The sequence below is a fragment of the Mauremys mutica genome, chromosome 13 (assembly GCF_020497125.1).
Source record: "Mauremys mutica isolate MM-2020 ecotype Southern chromosome 13, ASM2049712v1, whole genome shotgun sequence".
In the NCBI taxonomy this organism is placed as follows: Eukaryota; Metazoa; Chordata; order Testudines; family Geoemydidae; genus Mauremys; species Mauremys mutica.
Window position 1 is genome coordinate 13,436,240 of NC_059084.1, and position 24,860 is coordinate 13,461,099.

The 24,860-nt window shown below is 42.5% G+C and overlaps 1 protein-coding gene across 2 annotated transcripts in view; it reads right to left on the minus strand.

Annotated features, from left to right (window-relative positions):
• DOK5 (docking protein 5) overlaps nucleotides 1-19,937 on the minus strand; it is an 86,053-nt gene extending 66,116 nt beyond the window's left edge. The window contains exon 1 of one of the 2 annotated variants that reach the window (XM_044985569.1): nucleotides 19,609-19,937. In XM_044985569.1, coding sequence (XP_044841504.1) covers nucleotides 19,609-19,674 — 66 coding nt within the window. In that variant the 5' untranslated portion in view covers nucleotides 19,675-19,937. The remainder of the gene's footprint in view (nucleotides 1-19,608) is intronic. The other variant, XM_044985570.1, reaches the window with a different exon arrangement.
• Nucleotides 19,938-24,860: the final 4,923 nt, after the last annotated feature.

Sequence of the window (24,860 nt, forward strand, 5' to 3'; positions counted from 1 at the left end):
GCCAGCATCCGAAGACAGTCCTAGGCATCAAATGGGGTGAACAGTCACACTATATGGTCTGAGTCAAAGAAAACTCCAGGCTACTGTGTAACACCACAGAAACTACAGGAAACAGACTCAGTACAGCTACCTTAGCTTGGCCGTAGTTTCCACCAGAACACAAGCCAGATATGTTGTTTTACTGAATCAGGCCATTAATATAGGCTGCCTGCTGGCAAGGTACAAAAAAATCAAGGACCAACTCACAAGTAGATTGGCGTGCAATTTGCGTTTGAATGGACTAGTTAATTGTGAATAAAGCTGTGACCATCTAGGACTGCAAATATCTGACAGCTTGTTTGATTAGGGAGAAGCTAGAGGGGAAAAGAAGATCTGTGTCCATGCCATTGTTAATAATTCATGGAGCGCACTAATTAACACATGGGATGCAGGCCACAAATATATTGGCACCTAATAATTATGAGTGATCAACAGGACGCATGACAATCATAGGCATGCAAAAAGCTTTTCTTAAAGCAATGGGATAACAGCTTTATTTCAATCTCCGAAACCTAGCTGCTTATAAAGGCAAATATAAATTCAGGCCGCAACATTTGGCTCTCAAGTTCAACACCCTAAGGTTCAAGTGTGTTTGGATCAGAGGTTTTGTTTTAGCCAACATGGCTCAGAGCCATTTGCAAAATTCCCTCAGACCTGGATTTGGATTGCTACATTGACTAAAAGCAGAGTGACCACTTTTTCAAAAGGCAAAAGCGGGACACATGCAGGGGCCTGTGACCCTAACCCTACCCCTTCTCTTCGCCCCCCCCCCCCCGCCCCCAAGGCCCTGTCCCGTGGCCAGCCAGGAAGCTTGGGCCACTGCAGGGAGCCCAGACCCTCCACCTGCCCTGGGCCAGGTGCCGGGTGCCTGAGAGCACTTCCTGGCCTGTGTCCCTGCCCCCCAACCCCGGAGTCTCAGAGCCCATCTTAGCCCCCACCCTCCCCACCAGGAAGAAGCTGGCGCTGCCTCCTGAGCCTTGGGCAGGCACAGAATGGCACCACAGGGAATATGGGACAAATGCTGTCCCAGAGTCATTCAGCTTGGGACTGGGACGTGAACTCTGCATTTCAGGACTGTACCACCCAATTCAGGACAGGTGGTCACCCTAACTAAAAAGGTACAACCAAATAATTGACTATACTTGCAGTTCGATATTAAGAATGTTCAAGAGAACAAATAACCAAGCTCAGCCAAAGCAATACGTACAGGAAAGAAAGAGTTGATACGTCACCAGTCCTTCCCAGGAAGCGAACGCTTGCAGTGTGTTCAGTTCACCTCACACAGAAGATGTGCTTCCCAAATGACCCCTTAAACTAGGGATCTTTTACAGTACGGCTGTTTACAATTTACACAGCACTGTTCACATCACTGAGATTAACTAGCTAGCTAGCTAGCACCAGCTTTGAGTTTGAGGTCTCCTGGAACGTTCCCCTGCTCTCATTCAGAATATTAAATTCCAAACATTAAGGAGCACAAAGATACTCTCTAATACAAAGCATTCATACATCTTACTTTATTTCCACATTGTACCTTGTCCATCTAGCTTTTGACAGTTTCTGTATTTTCCTAAGCCAAGTGCTGAGCAATACATGTTGCAGGGGTATCATGCCTCAGCAAAAGTGATCAAGAATAAGCATAGTACAATTTAGCGTGGTGACCCAACACATACATACTTTAGTAATACCATGTGCATAGTACCCACTCAAATGGTGTGTGTATATAAGCCTATAGGCATTGACTAACCTCTAACACTATCAGCATTCAAGGATGTTGATTTCATGGAAAAAGGGATCTAGGTTGATTTCAGACCTTTAATTAACGTTAGTACTAATATTTTCCTTATTATAGTGTATTTCCTTAGACAATGAGGTGCCATGGACAGGACATTGGAGTGAAAGTCAAAACCTTAATGCTCTTTTCTCATCTCTGCCAATCACCTGGTACATGACCTTGGACAAGTCATTTCACCTGTCTCCACCTTCCAGTCTGATAAATTCTAACAATATTTATGCTCACTGAAAGTTGCTTCAAGATCCATAGATGACAAATGCTATAGGAGAGCTAAGTATTATTAGCACATGATGACTATAATGGTCCACTTTTAAAGTCCAATCCTGTTTCCACTGAAATCACTGGATGGTTTGCCATTAACTTCAATGGGGACAGGAGCAGACCTCCCAAAGCAAACACCCTGCCAACTACTTCCTTTCACTTTTCTATTCTTTTCCAATTGAGACTTATCGCAGCTATGCAGTGAGTCATGGTTTCCCCCCACACTTGTATTTATGACTGACTCAAATCAAGGGAAGATATTTATTTTCCTGAAATAGCAAATAACGCCATCAAGTGAGTCACAGCAAGCTGACCCTAAACAACAACATTTTGCTTTTTTAAAAGTGACAGAATTATAGTCCATTAAATCATACTAACAAGCACTTTAGCTCTGCCTCACAGCAAATAAAATCAGAATGGTAATTGAGATCATTTGGCATGAGGTACTGGACGTACTAATGGATTGTGGCACAGCTCTGTTGCCAAGCAGAGCCCACAACTATCAAACTGTATTTCCTTTTTCTAGTGCTTTGATGGAATGACATCAGAGTTATAGCCCCATCTGGGCTCTAAATTACCAATGTAATCAAAGAGCTGTTCAAGTGGAACCAAGACACACAGTAGAGCCCATGTGGGATTAAAGTGATCTTGATCCTGCATCCCGTGCATATATAAAAACTCCCGTGGAAATCAATGAGCCAGTGGAATCCATTGGCATTTTGGGCTTACGTGGCTCAGGCTGTGGGGCTGTAAAATGGCAGTGTAGATGTTCAGGCTCGGGCTGAAGCCCGGGCTCTGGGACTCTTTCCCCTGAGAGGGTCCCAGAACATCAACAAAGCAACTTCATAGCCCCACAGCCCAAGCCCTGAAAACCTGAGTCAGCTGACACAGGCCAGTGGTGGGTGTTTAATTGCAATGTAAACATATCCTATGTCTCCCAGAGTCTACAGGTGTGTAGAAGCTGTTTATTGCTTTTAAGATGTGTTTTTTCCCTCCTGTAATGCTTTTGTTTTGGATAACTTCACTCTGCTTTATGAAAGCTTCCTGGTCACTGGTAACCTAACATTGCACCCAACCCGCTAAACTGCAGGTGCTAATCTGAATTTTGACCTGCTGAAGTGATGTCAGTGAATTGCTGGAGTCCACTGCTTAGGACCCTTGCTAGGAGGGAGAAGAATGTGGGATTCCACCATCAAAAAGCTGAGTGATTGAGACGTAAGTGGGGTGCCCTCATAGAGACCACGAGGGGGTCCGAGGTGCAGCTAATTTGGGAACTATTACACAAAGGTTCAGTTTTTAGGTCTCATCTGAAATATCCAGAGAGTGTAAACTACATACATCTCTATTTAGGAGAATGAGTTGGTCCTCCCAGGACATAAATAGGGGAGTTCAGGTAGTTCCAGGGAGTTTAGGTATTTCAGGACTAGATGCTTCGGGCCTGACTCCAATTTCATTTAGATGGAGTTACACCAGCCTAAAACCAGTTGACTTGTGTGGAGTTACTCCTGATTTACAGGGGTATGAGATTAGAATCAGGCCCATAGACTATGACATATACGCACAACACTTACTTCATTAAGGATCTTCACATCACGCAACAAATTGCATTATTTGGCTAAACAGAGAGGAAAATAAGAGCATGTACTTTGCCATGTGAACACAGTGTGGCAAGAAGTGCCTTTGGTTCCTATTGTACTGTAAGTGCAGTTCAGCAGCAAATAAAATACAGGCATTAATTATTTCAGTACTATCAATTTGCAGCTCACATTATCCTTTGCATCTTGCAGATGCTTTACCTAAATAAGTGAGAGCACTAAAACTAATTTTTCCTTTGCTGACAATAGAGATTGTATTGTTCCCCAGATGAACATAACATGCTAGGTAAAGGAGCAATTTCATCTGCGGTAGTGAGGTTACTAGGAGAGAAATGCCTCAGTCATTCTACTCATCAATATTTTTAATTAAAAACAAATTATGTTACTTTCAGTATAGGAAATAAAGTCGGATTCACTGACAGTCTGGTATTTCAGTGATATTTCTGACAGCGTGTGATGAACTGAGGCAAAAAAAATTACAAAATTAGTCCATCAACTCTCATAATGGATCTAAAACTATAGAAACAAAATCAAGATGTCAGCCTTCGTTATCGTACTCCCTCCATCTGTTATTTCCCCAAGATGTTTCACTGGCACTGAAAGACGTATACAGCTTGCAAGTCTATAGTATATAGTTCCATTGACTTCAGTGGAGCTATGCCAACTTCCATCAGCTGAGGACCTGACCTTAGACTATATAATGGTTAGTTACACTGGCTGGTGGCTTTCCATGATAGGGAAGGATCAAACTTTGCAACTTTGATCAACAGAGCCTGGTTCTCTTTGGCCATTTTCTACTGTTTACTATCTCATTTGTACAAAGATGAAGTGCAAGAAGATGAAGGATTTTCATTCATTCCATTATTCTCCATCAATATTGTCCTTATTAAACATCATGCACAATCACTGATTATATATTCACTGCTGCACAGGGCACCGTGAGTTACTTTGAATCCCTGAGATTAAAAGCATCATAATCAGGTGTTCTTGTTTGGGGATTTTTAAAATCAGAAAGCCTCTCCCCCAAACACTGCTAACACACACTCTCCCCCTTCATTTGAGAGTCTTTTTAGTTTATTGAGGGGGGTGGGGGATGAGCTCACATTTGGAATTACTGCCAATTTTACATCAAAACAATGAAAACCCAGAGAAATATGGGGGGGGGGGACAACTCAGTCTGAAACACATGCTGAAAAATACCTAGAAAAATGAGTAATTCCTATTCTTTAAAAAATAAAAAAAATAAAATAAAATAAACAGCTACAAATTCCTGCTTCATTGTTGGCTTTTAACATTCACCATAGCATAAAAGTCTTCTACACAATCCTCCATCTTTAGACATTCATAAAGAAGGTATGTTTAGATCTGCTAGATTTTAGCAGGCAAACATGGAGCTTTTTTTTAGCATCCTTTGCTTATGATGTTATCACCAAAATCTTTTATCTTTCTTTATAATCAGCATTTCAGATACTACTAATGGTAACCACCACCTTACAAATTAACAGCATAACCATGCATGACATTAGGAGGCTCAAAACTAGTGACCTGGAGGAGCTATGAAATTTTAACAGAACTGGGAACTAGGTGCAACTCACCTGATTAAGGTTTTATTACACTCTGAAAACTCCTGAACTATGCAAACCTCAAATGTAGCCAGGTCAAATTTTGAGTGGACATGGTCACATCCATCTAGACTCATAATTTAAGTTTCACATAGCTTCCTCTTGAAATCATTAATTTAGTTTGGGGTAATAATTTAAAATTGCAAATTGAAAAATCATGTGGTGAAAACCATGTGAAGAGAAACAGGTTCCCCTGATCTCCTGCAAAAAAAAAACCCCTGAACAACTCACAGGCCTAGTGCTTGAGGCTGTAAACAAAATACCATCCTACTAATTTATGTCATAAAATGTAATTTAATCATCAGTTTGCAACTGTAACCCAGTGGTCAGGGTGTTGTCCTGCTCTGTCTCCAGTCCACAGATGATATGAGACTGTTACAGCTCTCACATGGCAAGGCTACCTTCCTCTCAATCTGTGGCAATGCATGGTTTTAGTTCTGAAGGCCCCCTGTTCAATTCCCCGTTTTAGCCAAAATGGTGGCAGTCACATAATTACTGTGCTCTTAATCTCCAAATAAGTCACCCTAACAATGTCCTAGAGCAATAGTGTGCATGCCTACCCACCACCCTTTACCAAATGGAATCAATCCTGCTCAGCTGTGCCATAGGATTTATACCTCTAGCCACAAAAGATTTCCTTCAGTTTAATCTTCATTCATTGTCTAGAAAAAAATTACATTAACTGTCTCGTGAGGGAAGTTTGTACCCCAAATGCATTCAGAAACTTCAAATATTAAAAAAAAAATGGTCTGAGCAAAAAAATTAATTTAACTAGCAAATTGAAAGAACTAGCAGGACTCTCATTCCGGGTGTGCCTAGAGGCAATTTCCACACCTCCTTGGAGTATCTTCTACCTTAAGGTGACTGTATGAAGCCACCACTTGCACTGCAATGCACCATGATCAGTAAGCACAAGCAATGTCCTAAAACAGCATAGGTGGATGGCCACTAGTTCATGAGTGTATGCTCATGGAGTACAACATTACCCCAGAAATGCATTATCTATTAGCATGTACAAACTACATTTATGTCAAACAAACAAACAAACAAACAGCTTGCTTAGTGAAGGATACATAGTTATCACTATTGCAACACAAGATACTCTGACTAGAAGCAAACGTACACAGAACTACTAAAAATACAAGATATGTACCCCAAATATGTTGCACTTTGTGCAGGGGCGGCTCTAGGAATTGCGCCACCCCAAGCAGGGCGGTACGCCACGGGGGGCGCTCTGGCGGTCGCTGGTCCCGCGGTTCCGGTGGACCTCCTGCAGACGCGCCTGTGGAGGGTCCGCTGGTCCCGCAGCTCCGGTGGACCTCCCGCAGGCACGCCTGCGGATGCTCCACCGAAGCCGCAGGACCAGCGGACCCTCCGCAGGCATGCCTGCGGGAGGTCCACCAGAGCCGCCTGCCACCCTCCCGCGGCACGCCGCCCCAAGCATGCGCTTGGCGCGCTGGGGTCTGGAGCCGGCCCTGACTTTGTACCCCCACATACTTTTTTGATACAGAAAAAATATTTTTCATGCTATTTCTTTTTGGGCTGAATTGTGCACATGTGCCTAGGTGACAATTTCCTAAAACAGCATAGCTGGATGGCCGCTAGTTCATGTGTTATCAGAACATATATACACTCACAGGGTACAACATTACTCCATGAATATGGAAGAGGGTTAAATGGTTGAAGGCCTCTGATTTTAGAGCACAAAGTTCTGAGTTCTATCCCTGCTGTCACTGGGACATACTAAGTGGCGCAAAATCCCTGATAGCTGTAGATTTGTTCCAACACTTACATTTTATAATTTGCTAAAAATATGATCATTCTACAATTTAACATATTGCAGGTTGAGGTTCTTAGCTTTTCCAGCACTCATCTCCTTTGATTCAGTCTTCACATCTTAAAGTTTAAGTCATAACTATCTGGTATGAGTGTGAGGGCATGAATTTTCTTACACTATGACCCCAAACTTGCATTTTGTTCCCCATTACACAGGAGTCCACTCACATAGAACTTGCAGGATTTGGGCCTATTTTTTGTAAGATGCCAAGGACACAAAGTGCACCACACAGAACTGGTCAAAAAATTTCATTTGAAAAAAAAAAAATCCCCAAAAGAATAATGTTTCCCCCCACCCAATTAAAAAGGAACTCTCTATTTGAGAAATTTTAAAGGCGTCAAAAAACGAAACCCACAAATTTCAGTTTGATAACTGAAAAATTTCAGCTTAAAATGTCTGTCTCCGCCCACCCACCCCTTTCACATTTTTGGATTTTTCATGAAAACCCAAAAACTTTTTATATAAAATGTTGAGATCCATCAATTTTTTTAAATTGGAACAAAAATGTTTCCTGGCTAGCTCTAGTGCAATAGCAACAACAGTGACAATTTATTTTCTAAGTGGCTCATAGTAAAATGAAATTGTTGTACAGCCCACATTTTTTAAATCTAGCATTTAGCCCGCGTGGCTGAGATTTGTTGGTAAATTCCAGGTTCAACATGGTCAATTAGCACATGCTAAAAATACACATCAGTCAGTTTTTAGGTGACATTTTTGTGTTGCTTTTTAAGATGACATTAGCCTCTCAGTACCATGCAAGTCTGATAAAAGAAGAATCTGTAATCCTGTGGGTAACACATCAATCTAGTTAAACAGTCCAGAAGCCTGGGGAACTCCTGTTCCTTTTGAATCTTTAATCAATCCGGAAACATCTGGCATTCAGAGCATTTCATATTACTCTACTTATTATAGAAATGCTTCCTAGAAATTAGCTATAAGTAAGTGATAGACAGTTAAGAAAATCAGCTTCCCCTCTCCCCACCCTCATCTCACTCGAAAACCAAATTCCCAGAACAGAATTTGAGTGCAGATCCACAATTCTTTAAACCTAGGCGGTAGTCACAACAATGAAAAGGGTGGCTGCAGGTTTCTGGGAGAGGAATATGGTCCACTTTTTTTGACAAAGGTAAAGTACAGCCATGCATGGATCCAATTTAGTCCTCAGTGAACTTGTCTGCACTAGGAGCAAAAAAATTCCCATTGTTGCATCTCCACCAGTGACTGCAGTAGAGGGAGATGTTGTGTAGACAAAAGCTATTGCAACCACCAGCATTTTTAACACTGGGACAGCATTGGGAGCCAGGATTTCCCAGGACACTGGGAGCCAGGATTTCGCCCAATGTTTGTTTTGGCTAGTTCTGATCCAGATTAGGGGACATGATGATTAAGATAATTGCACCAGAGGAGCCTTTTTTACTCTAGTGTTATCACTGATGGAGCTGAAACAATGGGAATTTTTTGCCCACCTCCCTCCCTGGCAAAAAATAAAACAAGATGGCCTACATTTTCTACAGAGCCAAGTACCCAACAGCTCCCACCAAGGCACCCAAGTGTTTACCATCTACCCAGACCCCTTTGTTCTAAATGAGAGTTGCTGGGCATTGAATCTTTTGAAGATCTAGCCTCTTCATTAATAAGTCAAGCTTTGGACAGTGTTGGGCACCCACACTTGAGCCAGGATTTTTCAAAAGCTCAGCTTCCCCTTAGGCACCCAAATGAAGTGGCCAGATTTTCCAAGAGCATTCAACACCCAGCAGCTCCTATGGACAAGAATGGGAGCTACAGAATGCTGACTTCCTTTGAAGGCCTAGCCACTTGTACATTTAGATGCCTGAGGGCTGTGTTCAAAGTGTCTACACATGGCCAGCCTTGTAATTGGAACTGTATGTAATTCATTTTGAAGTTTCCCTAAACTGTAAAACCTATTTGGGAAGTTAATTTTTGGCTCTGAAGCACAAACTATACAACTGATATTTTAGAAGTGGACTAAACATTGGGGCTGTTCCTTCTGCAAGAACAGTTATCAGTACTCATCTCTATGAACTAGTCTCTAGACATCAATTAGTGAGTCACAGATGAAGCCAGCTGATTGCTTATAACTGTAGTTTGTAGGGCAATCCCACCTCTGAACTGGCTAGCTCAATGCTCTTGTGCAGGAAGGCAGTGACATGGGAGGAGACCTATGGAGGTTAGACACCTAAATACTTCAGAAGATCTCAGCCAGACTCCCAAAGAAGGATCCAACTTCTAACTATATGGAAGGTGGATGTTTCTTCACACAGCAAAGGCGTCCCATCAGCAGATGGGACTACAGCTGTGAGATGGAAACAGAATATGGTGATTCTGGATTTAATGATTACAAATACTGACAGACAGGTTCATGGTAACTGTGAGAACATCTCAGTGAATGGCCTAGCAAGTGCAGAGGTGGTAGATTTCACAAGACTCAGAACAAACTTCCGGTGAGCAGTCAGGAAGAAGGTGTGATCAAGGTAGCTATGTCTTGGCACCAGTATTTACAAGAAGCAGATTGTGTTCCTATTGCTCGACAAACCCCACATTAAGGGAATAAGCAGCTGGTTTTCTTATGTGCCGTGTCTTGGCATATCATAAGATGAAGTGCACCAGTACACAGGTTTGTAGGTGTAGATCCTCGGCTGCTGTAAGGTATCATAGCTCCATTAGATTTAATGGAGTTATGACAGTTTATGGTACTTGATAATTTGCCCTGTAATCTCCATATACCCGTTTGATACAATGCAAAAAATAATTTTATAAAAATCAGATATTACATATATTACAGTAGTAGTTTTCTTTATAGTTATCCATTGGTTTTAAACATGCTACACATTATTTTCAATTGCAGGATGTTCTTTGGCTTGCAACCATACCATGCAGCTGATTACTGAACTGTATATATTTTCCAGCAAAAATCTCTTCTCTTGTAGACATTAAAGAAACATTACAAAGCAAATGCATTAGGCCGAATGGCAAAGATGACCAAAGAATTTAGAATGGCAAGTGATTCAGACACAATTGTCTGTGTATATACTGCTATAGAATTGAATTAATATACGTTTGGCCTCAAGATATGAGAGACAGTCAAAGCTGATTTAAATAACTAGGCTTTTTCTCAGAATCAAATTTAATCTCTAATACATCCTCATCTAACATATGGGCATTATCTTGCATATGAAAGTGCTCTACAGTATTTCCCATGATATTTAAAGAAGATTAATACTTTTTAATTTTTACTTCATCTCTAGTGACAACTAGTCTTCAAGCTGGGCGAGTTTTCCTTCATTATGATACTGTAAATCAAGCGAGTCTAGAGTTGTCACAGAATCCGGTCAGTTTAAAAATCTCACAACATTCAGGGAAGTACACAATCTGAATTTACAAGTTACACATCCACCCACTAGCAGCCAACACATGTAGTCTCTCAGGGTCACAAAGCAGCTGTTAAAAGTAGAATGAATATAGCGTATCTTCATTAGTGGATATAGTCTTGTCCAGTGATTAAAGGCAAAGGGAAACCAATGGCAACGGCCAAGCAAACACTCAACCCAACAATCAAATGTATATCAATTCTGATATTTCATGATGCTAATGTGGATCTTGAACAAAGGAGTCTTTGGGCTAGCTTCTCGAGCAGCACAGATGCCCTAATAAGGCAAATGGAAATTCCCTAGTACAGTGAAAATCCTGGAGGGACATAAAACTGACTTAGCTAGCTCTACACCACCCGCTCCCTGCCCCCCAGAATCAAAGTTCATCCTGTGATCCAGCAATCCTTAGAGAAGTGTTCCTGCCACCTTAACATCAAGTGTTCTGGACCCCAGCCATCTCCTGCATTAGGGGAGCAGAAAAGTGGCTTACAGCCACTTCTTCCCCCCCCCCCCCCCCACACACACACACTGAGTAGAGCTTGACATAAGGACTTAGGACTATAATAGACAGCAAAGGCTATCTTAGAGAATTACACTGCGGTCTATCATTGCTATACCTGAGCACCTTACATGTTAAAAAAGTCAATGGCAATAAGGTCCCAACCATTATTCATATTTAAAAGATTACTTTTAATATTTCAAAAAAAGTTGAGCCATTGGTCAGCTCTACAGCCAGTCAAAAAAACCTGAAAAGTTCTCATTAAATTTTTTCTGGTTTGGCTTATTCAGTGGCAAGACAGAAATCTTTTTTTTCAGAAGGATAAATGAGAGGACAAGATCAGTTTCAGTGTAACCTGACTGGCAGCTCCTGTATTTCTCATGTCTTCCAAGTACAAGAGGAATCTTATTTCACAAAGATCTGCTTTTGTCATGATCAATTATTTATATTACATGCCAAACTTTATGGACTGCTGGTCCAATCTGATATGGTAATTTGAATGTACATCTCCAGGCAGTAGGATGACTATCTACATTTCAAGAAGTAAAGGACCACAAGGCCTTATTTAATGAGACAGCATCCCACTGTGACACTGCACCCCATATTCTTCATAGTGATATTATTATGATATGATTATAGAATAATTATGATGTAGTTTATGCAAGATAAGTCATGTGAGCTGTCATTGGAAAAGTTATGGTTTGCTGAGTATGATTATGCTATTTGTATGTATGTATCATTTTTGTATCTGTACTTCAAATGTAGTTACACTTGGGTAACGCCCACTAGATAGTGGGTGGGAAAGGGCCTATTCAGAGAAATGGGCCATTCAAAAGAACAATAGGCCCTAGGAGAAGTTTATCTCCCACCCGGTGAGCCTTCCTGAGAACACTACAGACAGCCTGAGAGTGATGGCTGCTATGTCTCTACAAGGACATGTGAACAGGCCACATGACGCTGGACTCCATTTTGGGAGATCAGTATTTTTCCACAGACTAGTCTGGGAACCAAGCTTGGGAACAAAGAGTTCCCGCCATATGCAAAAGCTATATAAGGCAGGGAGTGACATCATCTGTGGTTCTTCACTCCCCACACATGAAGACTTGTGGAAACACCTGAGGAACAAAGACTGAACTGGGGGAAGTGCTGGACCCAGGCTAAAGGGATTTCTAGCCTGTGAATGAAGATCTGAGAAACCCAAGCTGTAAAGCTAATGCAGCTTGTGCCTTAAGAATCTGCAGCCTGCTTGTATCATTTCCCAGGGTGAGAATCTGCTAATTCATATCCAGTCTATCTAGTATATTAAGCTTAGGTTGTGTTTTTGTTTTTCAACTCTACCTCGATATAACGCTGACCTCAGGAGCCAAACAAATCTTACCGCGTTATATCGAACTTGCTTTGATATGCCAGAGTACGCAGCCCCACCCTCACAGAGCACTGCTTTACCACGTTATATCCAAATTCGTGATATATCGGGTCACATTATATCGAGGTAGAGGTGTATTTGCTAAGTAATCTGCTTTGATCTGTTTGCTATCCCTTATAATCACTTAAGACCTATCATTTGGAGTTAATAAACTTATTTTTGTTTTAATCTAAACCAGCGAGCTCTGACTGGAGTGCTTGGGGAAAATCTCTGCCTGGTTATCACAAGTGTGCATTGTTCTCTTCACATTGGGGGAGAGGCGGACCGGGTATTAAATCCATACACTGGCCAGATTTGACCAGGGCAGGACGGTACTGCTCTGGGGTCCTAGGCTGGGACACTGGTGGTTAGAGAGCCTGCATGTAACTGCAGCCGGTGGTGTCCCTACCTGTATGAATGCTGGTGAAAGTGCAGGCTGGAGGGCTTTGCAGCTTATCACAGTAGTACAGTGTGAAAGGGAGCCCAGGCTGGTGGGTCACGGGGCTCAGCGGTACCCCAGTTTCAGGTGGCACCCCAGGGGGAACCTGTCACACCCACAATATTTTATTTTGGATTAAAAAGATCCATACATTTTATACTGTGACACAAATGTATGATTGTTGCTTGCAAACATTGCTTTAAATCAGCTCAAATGCTTTTGATGAGTTGTATATTAATCACAGAGAATCACACAACAGACTGTAAACAGGAACCGGAGTCCTGGTCCATTACTGGGGCTTGTAAGTACTACCACAATACAAAGGAACAACTGCTGTCCATTAACACAGAGCAGGTGATCAGTGGAATAAAATGAATCTTAAAATATTGCATATTAAAAAATTACCAGCAGTACAATCCAGCTGCAACCCCTTGTGTATTTCAGTTTTACTGGAATGTGAGATGGAGGTATGTCATCGTTTAGAGGACTTTTTTTTCGTAAGAATGGAAAGACTCTGGGAGATGAGACTGTTGTGTTTTCTTAGGAATATATTATGCTCTGCAGAGGAAGCATGTGATAAAAATGTTGCTATGGGAACTATTCTTTATTACATAAATGTAAATTGTCAGGTTTTAGATAATGTAAAAAACCATAAATGACCCAAATTAGATTTCAAGTTATACACTGGCTTTCCAGAATTTTGTCCTCTGATTCGCTTTATGAATAAATGGTTTGCTTTCAAACAAAATTACTTGAACAAGCTTTAAGAACCACACACACACACACACACACACACAAGCATCAGCTTCACCCCACTCTTGTAGAAATGTCAGAATTTAAGAGAAGTTATACAGTCTGCTCCCATTTTTCCTCAGGATGGAATTAGCCCAGATTTACACTGGAGAAACTAGGCGCAGAATATGGCCTGAAGAGCCGATTCACTGATTAAACACATGCCAGGTTTCTTGGAGAAAAACATTAGACCCTTTCTCTATCTTCTATCTCACCACAGAGTGATGGAATCCTTCCCACTTTGGAATGAGCCCTCAGACAGCGGTTCACAAAACAAGGATGTTTTCCCCATTAAAGTTTTAGTGAGAAAAATACTGTATTGAAAGTTTTATTTGTGGTTTTAAAATTGTCTCCCCGCCCCACCACCACACACACTTACTATTCCCCCACCTTCCCCCAATTAGAAAACAATCAGAAAGTGGAATTAACACCACAATTTAAACAACAGTTTTCCCCCTTGAAGTTTTGTTTCAAAATAAATCAAGTTAGAAAACAAAACACACACACACACAAAATAGAAGTTTCTCCATGAAAAATACTAAACCCTCTTTTGCTGCACAAATATTTCAGAAAATTTTCAGCCAGCTTTATTTCTGAGGAATTTCACCAGTATTTGCTCACCTCCCACTCCTCCCTGCCCCTCAACCTGCACAGGGCTCAATACAACCAGCACCAGCCTCTGCTAAAGCGAACTGGATGAGAGTCTTACTTTAGCCAGCAAGACTCACCATGATGGAAAGCTGAAGTAACTTGCTCAAGACTACAGACTCAGCATCCGAGTCAGGATCCGAACACAGTAGCACCAGACAACTCAACCCTGTATCCATAAAAATAGCACTTGTAACTTATTATTGTGAAGACGAAAGCAAGAAGATGTGTCACTACACATCTACTGATGTATTTTACTTCTCCAATCTAAATGTATCTAACTTCAGAATACATCAGGAAAATACACCTGTAGTCCAACACACCAAGCTAGAAATCACCAAAATAAAGTGGGACTGGATAATATTGGTGTGTAACCACCCACTTCCAAATTAGCTTAATCACTGCTGTCAACAAGGCATGCTTGAGTGAACTGCAAGACCTATATCATAACCATAAATATATGGAAAGAAGAGAAGAGGCCCTTTTATTCATCTAGATTAGGTCTTTCTCTAAAATAAAGCAAACTAAGGCCACAATCCTATCGATAGCTGGGCACATGAGTAGCTACACTGAACTTAATGCGACTCCCCACAAAGTGTGCCAAGTTACTCATGGGCCAGATTTTCAAAGAGCTCAGCTCTTGTGTAGGCACCTAAATGATATGGAAGTGAAAATCTGGGGCCAGTTGCGAGTGCTGAGCAGCTTGTATTTACCATTTTCACTATGATAAGCTTAGAGGGGTTGCCCGCTGCATCCCACAATATATGGAAAGTGATAATTTGATGTACTGTATCCCCATCTAGGAGGGAGGATTGTCCTGTGGTCAAGACACTAGCCCAGATGTCTCAAGACCTGGGTCCAAGTCCCTGCTTCCACCACAGACCTCCTGCATGACCTGCCTCCATGACTGCTCTGAATCAGTCTCCTAACCATCAGGATATTGGCAGGGGGTGAGGTTCTCTCTCTAAACCAGAGAGAGAAAGGTCTCAGTTTTGGCTGCTGAAGCATGAGCTATCTGACCTGGCATAGGCACCTGACTCCAGGAGAGGATCCTGAGCAAAGAAAGGTCCCAGTCTTGTGCATAAGCCTCTCTCTCGTCAGCATTTCCCTTCTAGCTACCTGCGGAGGCTCCCGACTCAGGTTGCTGGCTTCTGAGGATCCCTTCCTTAGGTGCCCAACTCTTCCCAAGCATTGTATGGGGAGCCTGGGCACCTAACACGGAGCTGTGCATTTCACTAGACAGCAAGCTGCCTATGGGTTAGGAATTGCAATGCAGAGCAGAGTTACACTTAAGTACCTTTGAGGATCTAGGCCTAAGTTCCCCATCTGTAAGATGGTATCGTATTGGTATAAAATAGAACTTCCTTCCCCACATGGGTGTTTTGAGGATAAAAATCATCCCAGATTGTGAGGTGCACAGATACTACATTAATGAGGGTCATAGGTACCTAAAACAGACAGCTCCAGGAGTCAATACAACCCATTGAAAGCTTTGGCTGAAGCAGAATTATGCTGATACATATGTGCTGGTTCAGAGCGACAAGTGGGTGTGGTACTGATCTTTAGTCTCTGCAGCACTCTACATGAGCTGGTCTTATATTTAAGTACTTACGTTAATTATAATTACCACAAGTATTACTAGAATGAAGTGGAATCTGAAATCTTGGCACTGGAGAGCTGAGACATTTACAGCAAATGCAAGTGGTAAAAAATCTGAAGCCCGGTTATTTCTAGCGTTACTAGTCTGAACTAGTAGTAGAGAGAATATTACACACTGCAAAATTACCTGTTGCATGTGTATGGGACATCAGTGAAGTTTGAAGGTGGGTCCTCAGCAGGGGTGGCTCTATGTATTTTGCCGCCCTAAGCACGGCAGTCAGGCGGCTTTCGGCGGCACGCCTGCAGGAGGTCCGCTGGTCCCGCGGCTTCGACATACCCGCCGCTGAATTGCCGCCAAAGCCGTGGGACTGGCGGACCTCCCGCAGGCATGCTGCTGAAGGCTCCCTGACTTCCGCCCCCACAGCCACCAGCAGGCCGCCCAAGGCACGCGCTTGGTGCGCTGGTGCCTGGAGCCACCCCTGGTCCTCAGTTCCTCAGCACAGCCCTTGGTCACTTGAGCTAAAGGAGTAACCCGCTTACCTGGTAGCTGTAGCAAGCCTATTACCTATGCCCCATTGGGTTGAAAAGTCAGTGGCTTAGCAAGGGTATAATTTAGGTCCAAATGTGGGTGTTTGACTTAGAGTCTAGGTCACTGTCTGAATTTTGGTCCTGTTCAGCTTTTGACTCTTTCAAATTATAGGTGCACTCTCCACACCATGTTTGTCCTGTCTTAGATCAACTGGTGACCGTAAACTGCAAAGGTCTTTACCTTGGTTAATTATAATCAATACTTGGAACAAAAGGCAATCAGATTAAGTAAAGAAGAGAACCTTTTAAAAAGAGATTAATTCCAATTCTATGGATCTTAACTAAATAAACCAACGAGAGAAAAATTTCAGTCTACATACTATAGGGACTGAGAATACTCTTCCATAAAGAGTGAGGCAGCTGCAAGGTTTTACACAGCGATAAGTGAAGTTCCACATTGTCTTACTAACCCCTGACTGGGCTTGCTTACATGCCCATCCACCTTCTCCGGCACCCCTTTTACAGTTATCTGCTGTTTGGAAGTTTGGTCTGTTTATTTATCTGTTGTGAACTGCATGGTATACTCCTTGTCTGTTTCAATGGGAAATTACGCACACTGTATTCATTTTCCTCTGTTTTACAAGTGTTTTTCCCCTCCCCAGTATTGATAAATACAATACAAGTTACCCAGAATAAAGGTCTGGATGCATGGCTGTCATGGAGTTCCACCTGGGATGTATTAGGCCCAATAAGTCTATTGGAGAATGCCCAAAATTAAATCCTTCTATTCGAAGGGTCATGCCTACTGTATATATTATACATATACGTGACAGAATTAAATTTTTTAATAATTTCAATGGATAATACCTATATTTATTTTGGAACCTTTTTTATCAATTTAAATTTTCTGCAGTTGGGGGGAAATTAGAGAGGTGAGAAGGTGTCAATTTTTTTTTTTTATGACAGACGTTGAGATTCAAAAAGTTAAAGTTTATCACTGGTAAAGCACAAATTGATATCACATATCAAAATCTACAAAGTAAATATCCTTAAATCAAACTAATAAGCTCTTAAGCAGTACTTTTCTTACTTTGCTACCTGTACATTTCAATTACTGATATAAATATTTTTATTGGTTTGTGTGTGTACAGTGAACCAATGTTTACCAACATTTACTGATAAAAAGCTAATCCTTCCAAGACTAATTATACAGATTGTGCAGATTCCATCAACATAAGGAAATTACAAGCGGATCATATTTTAGCTGTCAGAAGACTGCACTGTACAAACTCCATGCACCACTTATGGAAAGTTCTCCTTTTATACTCCCTTGAGTGCCTGTTTTTCTGTAACACTGTTTATATACCAAGTAAATATAGATCAAAAAGAGCATAACTGTAATAAACCAGCAAAAACTTTTAGATATCCGCAGAATCTTTCACATAAATTCCCATGTGATAAACCTCCATGTAAGCTTCAAATTATGAATGATTAGGAGTCACTGAATTAATAATGCAAGGGCTATTAGTATTGGCATCCAACAAAAACCAGAAGGCATTCAAAACTTCTCATAACAAAATAAGAAGTACATCCAAAAGAAAAATCTATTCTGAGAACCCTCCCACTCCCTACCTTGAACTACCTTCTACCTAGGTTGCATATTTTATACAATAAAAATCATGCTTTGCAGCCTGAAAGGCTGATTAACTGCAGCTTTTAGGTAGCTGCCATGCTTTGATACCCAGAAGAGAGTCAGCAGCACCGTATTCGCAATAATGCTAATGGAAATTAAACACGACAGGAAAATGAAAGCCAAAAGATGTTCCATAAGGAATTGGCCTGCTTACATTATATGTATCACACCTACATTTAAATCCATAAACATTTCACAATAGTAACCAAATGCATATTTGCAAAAGAAAAGGAAGTGGCAGACAGAAGAAAAAAATATCAGAAAGTATAAATCTATTGTGCACCCCCCAAACTCAGTGCAGAGAGTTTTAGAGTGTTTTAGGACTAGTACAAATCTCCCTCCTCTCCCCCAACACACCTGAGCTTTTAAATCACAAATGCCAACTTTTAATGGGCAGATGATCAGTCGGTAGGAATACTCAGTGTGGCATCAGAGCAGCTGCAATTGAAAACCCAGGTGAGATGAATGGTTTTGACAGCCACAAATGTTACTGAGTTCAAAAGGCACAAGTTTGCATTGCAGGAAGTAAGGTCTTGTCTACATGGGGACATTCAGGAAAATTAATCCTGATTAACTAAGAGGATGAATTTAAAGTGGCTTTAGTAAACCCATGTGTGGATGCTCTTTCTTAGAACTAAAGCAGCCTTAATGATTAATAAACTGAATTAAGGCCACTTTAATTCTGAGTAAGAGCATCCACACAAGGGTTTAATGGGAGTTAACTAATCCACTAAATTCACACCTTTAGTTAATTAGGATTAATTTTCTTGAGTTTCTCCCTGTACACAAGCTCTAAAAATCAGTCACACAGGCCTTCCGATAGCATCCTAGAGAAAGTTTTAGCTAATACCCCTCCACGTCACTGCTCTCTGCCCCCAGAGATTCTCAACAACTCCCCAAAACACACATCTGTTTTAAAAGAAGTCACCAAAAGCCAACCCCACCCCACCTTTCAGAAGCTATCTTCCCAGTTCAGATCCTTTTATAGCTGCATGTTACTGTCAGACTCTGAGCCACCGTCCCTGCTACCAAAAGGCTCGCAGCTCCACTGCAAAGTTAAATGAACTAGATAGAGCCCTTTGGCAATGGAGATCTTGCTTGTGTTCCTAAGCAGGACAGAGTCCAAGTTCTGGTCTGCCCTTTCCCCAAACCCATCTGTTCAGAGAGCAGCCTATTGCGCTGCACCTCAAGCTGTTCCTATGTTTGTGGTGTGCAGATGACACAGCAGCGATCTGAACTGGGGGCTGCAGGGAACAGACGTTTCCCAAGCTCACACTTTACAGAAAGAAAAGGCAACATTTCCACCACCCCCCTAGACAGCCACCGAGCAGTTTGCAAAAGACATAACAACCGGAGCCCTCGCGCGTGCTGCCTCCAGCCCTAGCCCACAAGAATGCTAACTAGGGTCACACGGAACAAGCAAAAGAATAAGAGCCCGCCCAAACAGAAAGGGAAAGCACAAATACTTACACCTAAACGTCTGCTCCTAATCTTTACATACCCTTGCTTCACTATGTCATTAAAATTGGCAGCCATCCTGTTTGTGGGGAGGAGCCGCTCGCCCAAGTTGAATCCGGTCGGCGGCTGAAATGATTCACATCGCTGGGACTAATCCTCCTGACCCAGAAACTCGGCGGCAAGAGTTTTAATCCACTCGGGAGGGGGGGGGGGGAAGAGGCTACAGGACCCCGCTGCATCAGCTGACAGCGCTGCCGGCTGGAATGAGCTCAGCGCTCCAGCTCCGCGCCGCTCCTCTTGCAGACCAGCGGGATCCGCCCTCTGCCTTCCTCCCCACCGGGGCAGAAAGCCCCCCGGCCAGCCCGCCTGGCAGAGGCTGCACCCGGAGAAGCAGCAGTCCGGGCTGTGCACAGGGGGACGCACGGGAAAGTTGGGGGAGGGGGCGGGATCCCAGGGAGAATTACGGTCGGTGCAAGAGAGACAATGGGAGCCGGAGTGAGAGCGCCTGGTAGCACAGGGCTGGCTGGAAAACGTTGCTGCTTTGTGAGTTGCTCTTTCGCCTGTTCCCTACATGTTCTGCCCGGCCCCTTTAAATACAGACACACTCTGGACTGACTTCGCTTTCCTGGCTGTTCTTTTCACTCCTCCTTTTTATTTTCTTCACTACCTACCTTCACCCTTATTACATCTATTTCTAAGCTGTCTCAGTTTCTTCTGTCTCTTTCACCATCATCTCAGTGGTGTTCACCCCTTCTCATTACCCATGTTTCAGTCTCTCTTTTCCCCTTTTATAGGGCTGAGCATAGGGTTGCCACCTGTCCGGGTTTTACCTGGATAGTCCGGTTTCCGGGTGCTGGGTCCGGGTGCCCTAATTAGGGTTGCCCAGTTTTTTACTGGAAAGTTCGGTCGAAAAGGGGACCCTGGCAGTGTCCAGTGGGATGTACTGACTGGCCACCAAAAGTCCGGTTACTGTAGGGTGGGAGGGTAGGGTGACCAGACAGCAGATGTGAAAAAATGGGAAAGGGGGTAGGGGCTACTAGGAGCCTATATAAGAAAAAGATCTGAAAGTCCGGACATCTGGTCACCCTAGGATGGGGAGGCACGGGGTGATTGACTCATGCCAGGTCCTGCTCAGCCAAGGCCACCTCCTACCTGCGAGCAGGCTCCTTTTCAGGCTGTATCAGCTCCCATCCCAGCCCCAAAGCAGAGGGAGTCCAGCTGAGGAGTAGGAGTGGAGATGATCCAGGGAGGGGGGGAGAGAAGCAAGTGGAGAGGGCAGGACCTTGAGGGGAAGAGGTGGACAAGGGGGCAGGGTGGTGAGCTCAGGTGTAAATCTATAGCACTTTGACCACTTGGGACAAGCTACTTTAGTTAGAAGTTCTGGCGCATGCTTTGACATCCAGCTGTTTGAAACAGGTCACAGTATGTCAAAGCAGGCTAGAGAACTTTTCATGCCCAGTATCAGGGTCCACAGGTCAACATGGTGCACAGCAAGCTAGTCCACTGTATCATCATACCCTGACATGCCACACTTTAAGCCACGGACAAGCCTGCCCCCCCCCCCCCACACACCCCAGTAAGTCATTTATTGGGAGAAAAAAAAATTGCACATCACCCTTAAAACCACTGAAAGTGATACTGTCCTACAATATTTCAGCAAGTACATATAATTCCCTGAGTATAAACTGACATGCTGTTTTGGGGCCTGATTTAAAGTCCATTAGAGACAACAAAAAGACTCCAAAGTGCATTGGATCAGGCTCTTAGCCTCATTGTATTTATTTATTTATTTGTGCAGTACCAGGTTTAAGATCCACATAAGAAAGGACCAGTGCTCAATAACAGGGGCTGTCCTGCAATTCTCAGGACAGGTGGTGGTGACCTGTGGTTTTCTGCAAGAAGGTGCATTTCCCAGAAAGTCTCTTGGCTGCCTCAACAAGCGTCAACTGGCACCACTCCAGACTCTGACTGAAAGTAACCTGAGTGTTGGCCCTGTGGAAGTGATAGAAATGTCACACAAACATATGCCACTTTTACTCTGGCAATGTGTGGCTGTCCCAATGAAAAAAACTTGGCTGGCACTGGGCAGCATGCTGCAGCCGGTGGATAGTCATTGTTTTCAGATGTTTGCAAGCACTGCTGAGCATAATAATGAAACCAGGAAAGGGAGAACTCCAGGCACCCCCACCACCACTGTTGAAATGACTTATTCATACACCCCATTGCTGGGGAAGGAATTGCTCATTGTGTAAAACTGGACACTTTAAAAAATGCATCCTTTACTACCTGTTAACAGTTCTAAACACAGGCACCCATTGTCTGGGTAGGAGGATACTCAAATGCCTATCCCTTTTAGACTGAGACTGCCAGATTACTGCAGTGACATCTTTCTTATAGAGGAGCTGGGCAGATGACTACAAGGCACACCAGAAAAGAGTCACTGAAAGCCAGAGATCAATAGTAAATGTGGAATGTACCTTCTAGGTATGTAACTAAATTCTTCAGGCAAGGATTGCTTTTTTTATGTCTATTGTACAGACCTAAGCATACTGTTGGCATCAAACCAGAAACAAGTTGGCCAGTCACATAAGGTTTTATAATTTCACTGAGAGCCATGGAAGCAGAGTGTAGGCGTGTGGTCTGCCATCTGAGCCTGTAGCCCTGTAACTATGAATTGCTTTTATAGGCATCTCCATTAAATGCAGCTGCCGGGACCAAGGACAGAATGATGGTATATTTTAGGGAGTCAACTCCTGCTTTACCTACTACTTCACATACAGTTTTGTATTGGGAAAGGCAGGTCCTAGGTCATGCTATTTTCTCCACAGTGATATTCCGCTTCTCTACTTCATACCCTAAATGGACTAATTCATGGACTCATCTTTTGGTAAAAGAACCAAAAAAGTGCCACCGTAGCTAAACAACAAATTTAAAGAAGTAGTGAGAGGCAAAAAGGCATCCCTTAAAAAGTTACATCCTAGTGAGGAAAATAGAAAAGAGCATAAACTCTGGCAAATGACGTGTAAAAATATAATTAGGAAGGCCAAAAAAGAAATTGAAGAACAGCTAGCCAAAGACTCAAAAAGTAATAGCAAAAAAAATTAAGTACATCAGAAGCAGGAAGTCTGCTAAACAACCAGTGGGACCACTGGACAATTGAGATGCTAAAAGAGCACTCAAGGACGATAAGGCCATTGCAGAGAAACTAAATGAATTCTTTGCATCAGTCTTCATGGCTGAGGATGTGAGGGAGATTCCCAAACCTGAGCCATTTCTTTTTAGGTGACAAATCTGAGGAACTGTCCCAGATTGAGGTGTCAGTAGAGGTGGTTTTGGAACAAATTGATAAATTAAATGATAATAAGTCACCAGGACCAGATGGTATTCACCCAAGAGTTCTGAAGGAACTCAAATGTGAAATTGCAGGACTACTAACTGTAGCCTGTACCCTATCTTTTAAATCAGCATCTGTACCAAATGACTGGAGGATAACTAATGTGATGCCAATTTTTTTTAAAGGGCTGCAGAGGTGGCCCTGGCAATCACAGGCCGGTAAGCCTGACTTCAGTACCGGGCAAACTGGTTGAAACTATAGTAAAGAACAAAATTGTCAAACGGATAGATGAACATAATTTGTTGGGGAAGAGTCAACATGGTTTTTTAAAGGGAAATCCTGCCTCACCAATCTACTAGAATTCTTTGAGGGGGTCAACAAGCATGTGGACAAGGGGGATCCAGTGGATATTTAGATTTTCAGAATGCCTTTGACAAGGTACCCCAACAAAGGTTCTTAAGCAAAGTAAGCTGTCATGGGATAAAAGGGAAGGTCCTCTCATGGATTGGTAACAGATTAAAAGATAGGAAACAAAGGGTAGGAATAAATGGTCAGTTTCAGAATGGAGAGGAGTAAATAGTGATGTCCCTCAGGAGTCTGTACTGGGCCCAGCCTTATTCAGCATATTCATAAATGATCTGGAAAAAAAGGCTAAACAGTGATGTGGCAAAATTTGTAGATGATTCAAAACTACTCAATATTTTTAAGTCCCAAGCAGACCGTGAAGAGCTACAAAAGGATTTCACAAAACTGGGTGACTGGGCAAAAAAATGGCAGATGAAGTTCAGTGTTGATAAATGCAAAGTAATACACATTGGAAAACATAATCCCAATAATACATATAATATGATGGCATCTAAATTAGCTGTTAGCGCTCAAGAAAAAGATCTTGGAGTCATTGTGGATAGTTCTCTGAAAACATCCACTCAATGTGCAGCAGCAGTCAAAAAGCAAACCGAAGGTTGGGAATCATTATGAAAAGGATAGATAAGCGAGAAAATATCATATTGCCTCTATATAAATCCATGGTATGCCCACATCTTGAATACTGCATGCAGATGTAATTGCCCCATCTCAAAAGAAATATATTGGAATTGGAAAAGGTTCAGAAAAGGGCAACAAAAATGATTAGAGAGTATGGAACAGCTTCCCTATGAGGAGCCATTAATAAGACTGGGAATTTTCAGCTTGGAAAAGAGATGACTGGGGGGAGGGGGGACGGGGGGATATGATAGAGGTCTATAAAATCATGACTGATGTGAAGAAAGTAAATAAGGAAGTGTTATTTACTCCTTTTAATTACACAAGAACTAGGGGCCACCAAATGCAATTAATAGGCAGCAGGTTTAAAACAAGCAAAAGGAAATATTTGTTCACACAACACACAGTCAACCTGTGGAACTCCTTGCCAGAGGATGTTGTGAAGGCCAAGACTAGAACAGGGTTCTAAAAAGAACTAGCTAAGTTCATGGAGGATAGATCCATCAATGGCTATTAGCCAGGATGGGCAGGGATGGTGTCCCTAGCCTCTGTTTGCCAGAAGCTGGGAATGGGCAAGGAGGAATGAATCACTTAATGATTACTTGTTCTGTTCATTCCCTCTGGGGCACCTGGCATTGGCCACTGTCAGAAGACAGGATATGGGGCTAGATGGACCTTTGGTCTGACCCCGTATGGCCATTCTTATGATGAGAAACAAGTTTTTCAGCTGAGAGAGCTCTCTAATTTTACCTTTGACATTTTGTATGATTGCTATGAAAGCAGATGACAGTAATGGTAATACCATGGTGATATTTTCTACATAAACCATGGATCTGTCTTTGATAAGCCAAGATTTCCCCCCTCCCCTCCGCCCCCCACTGAGATTCTTAAGGCCAGAAGAGGCCATCATGATCATCTAGACTGGCCTCTTGCAGAACACAGGGAATAA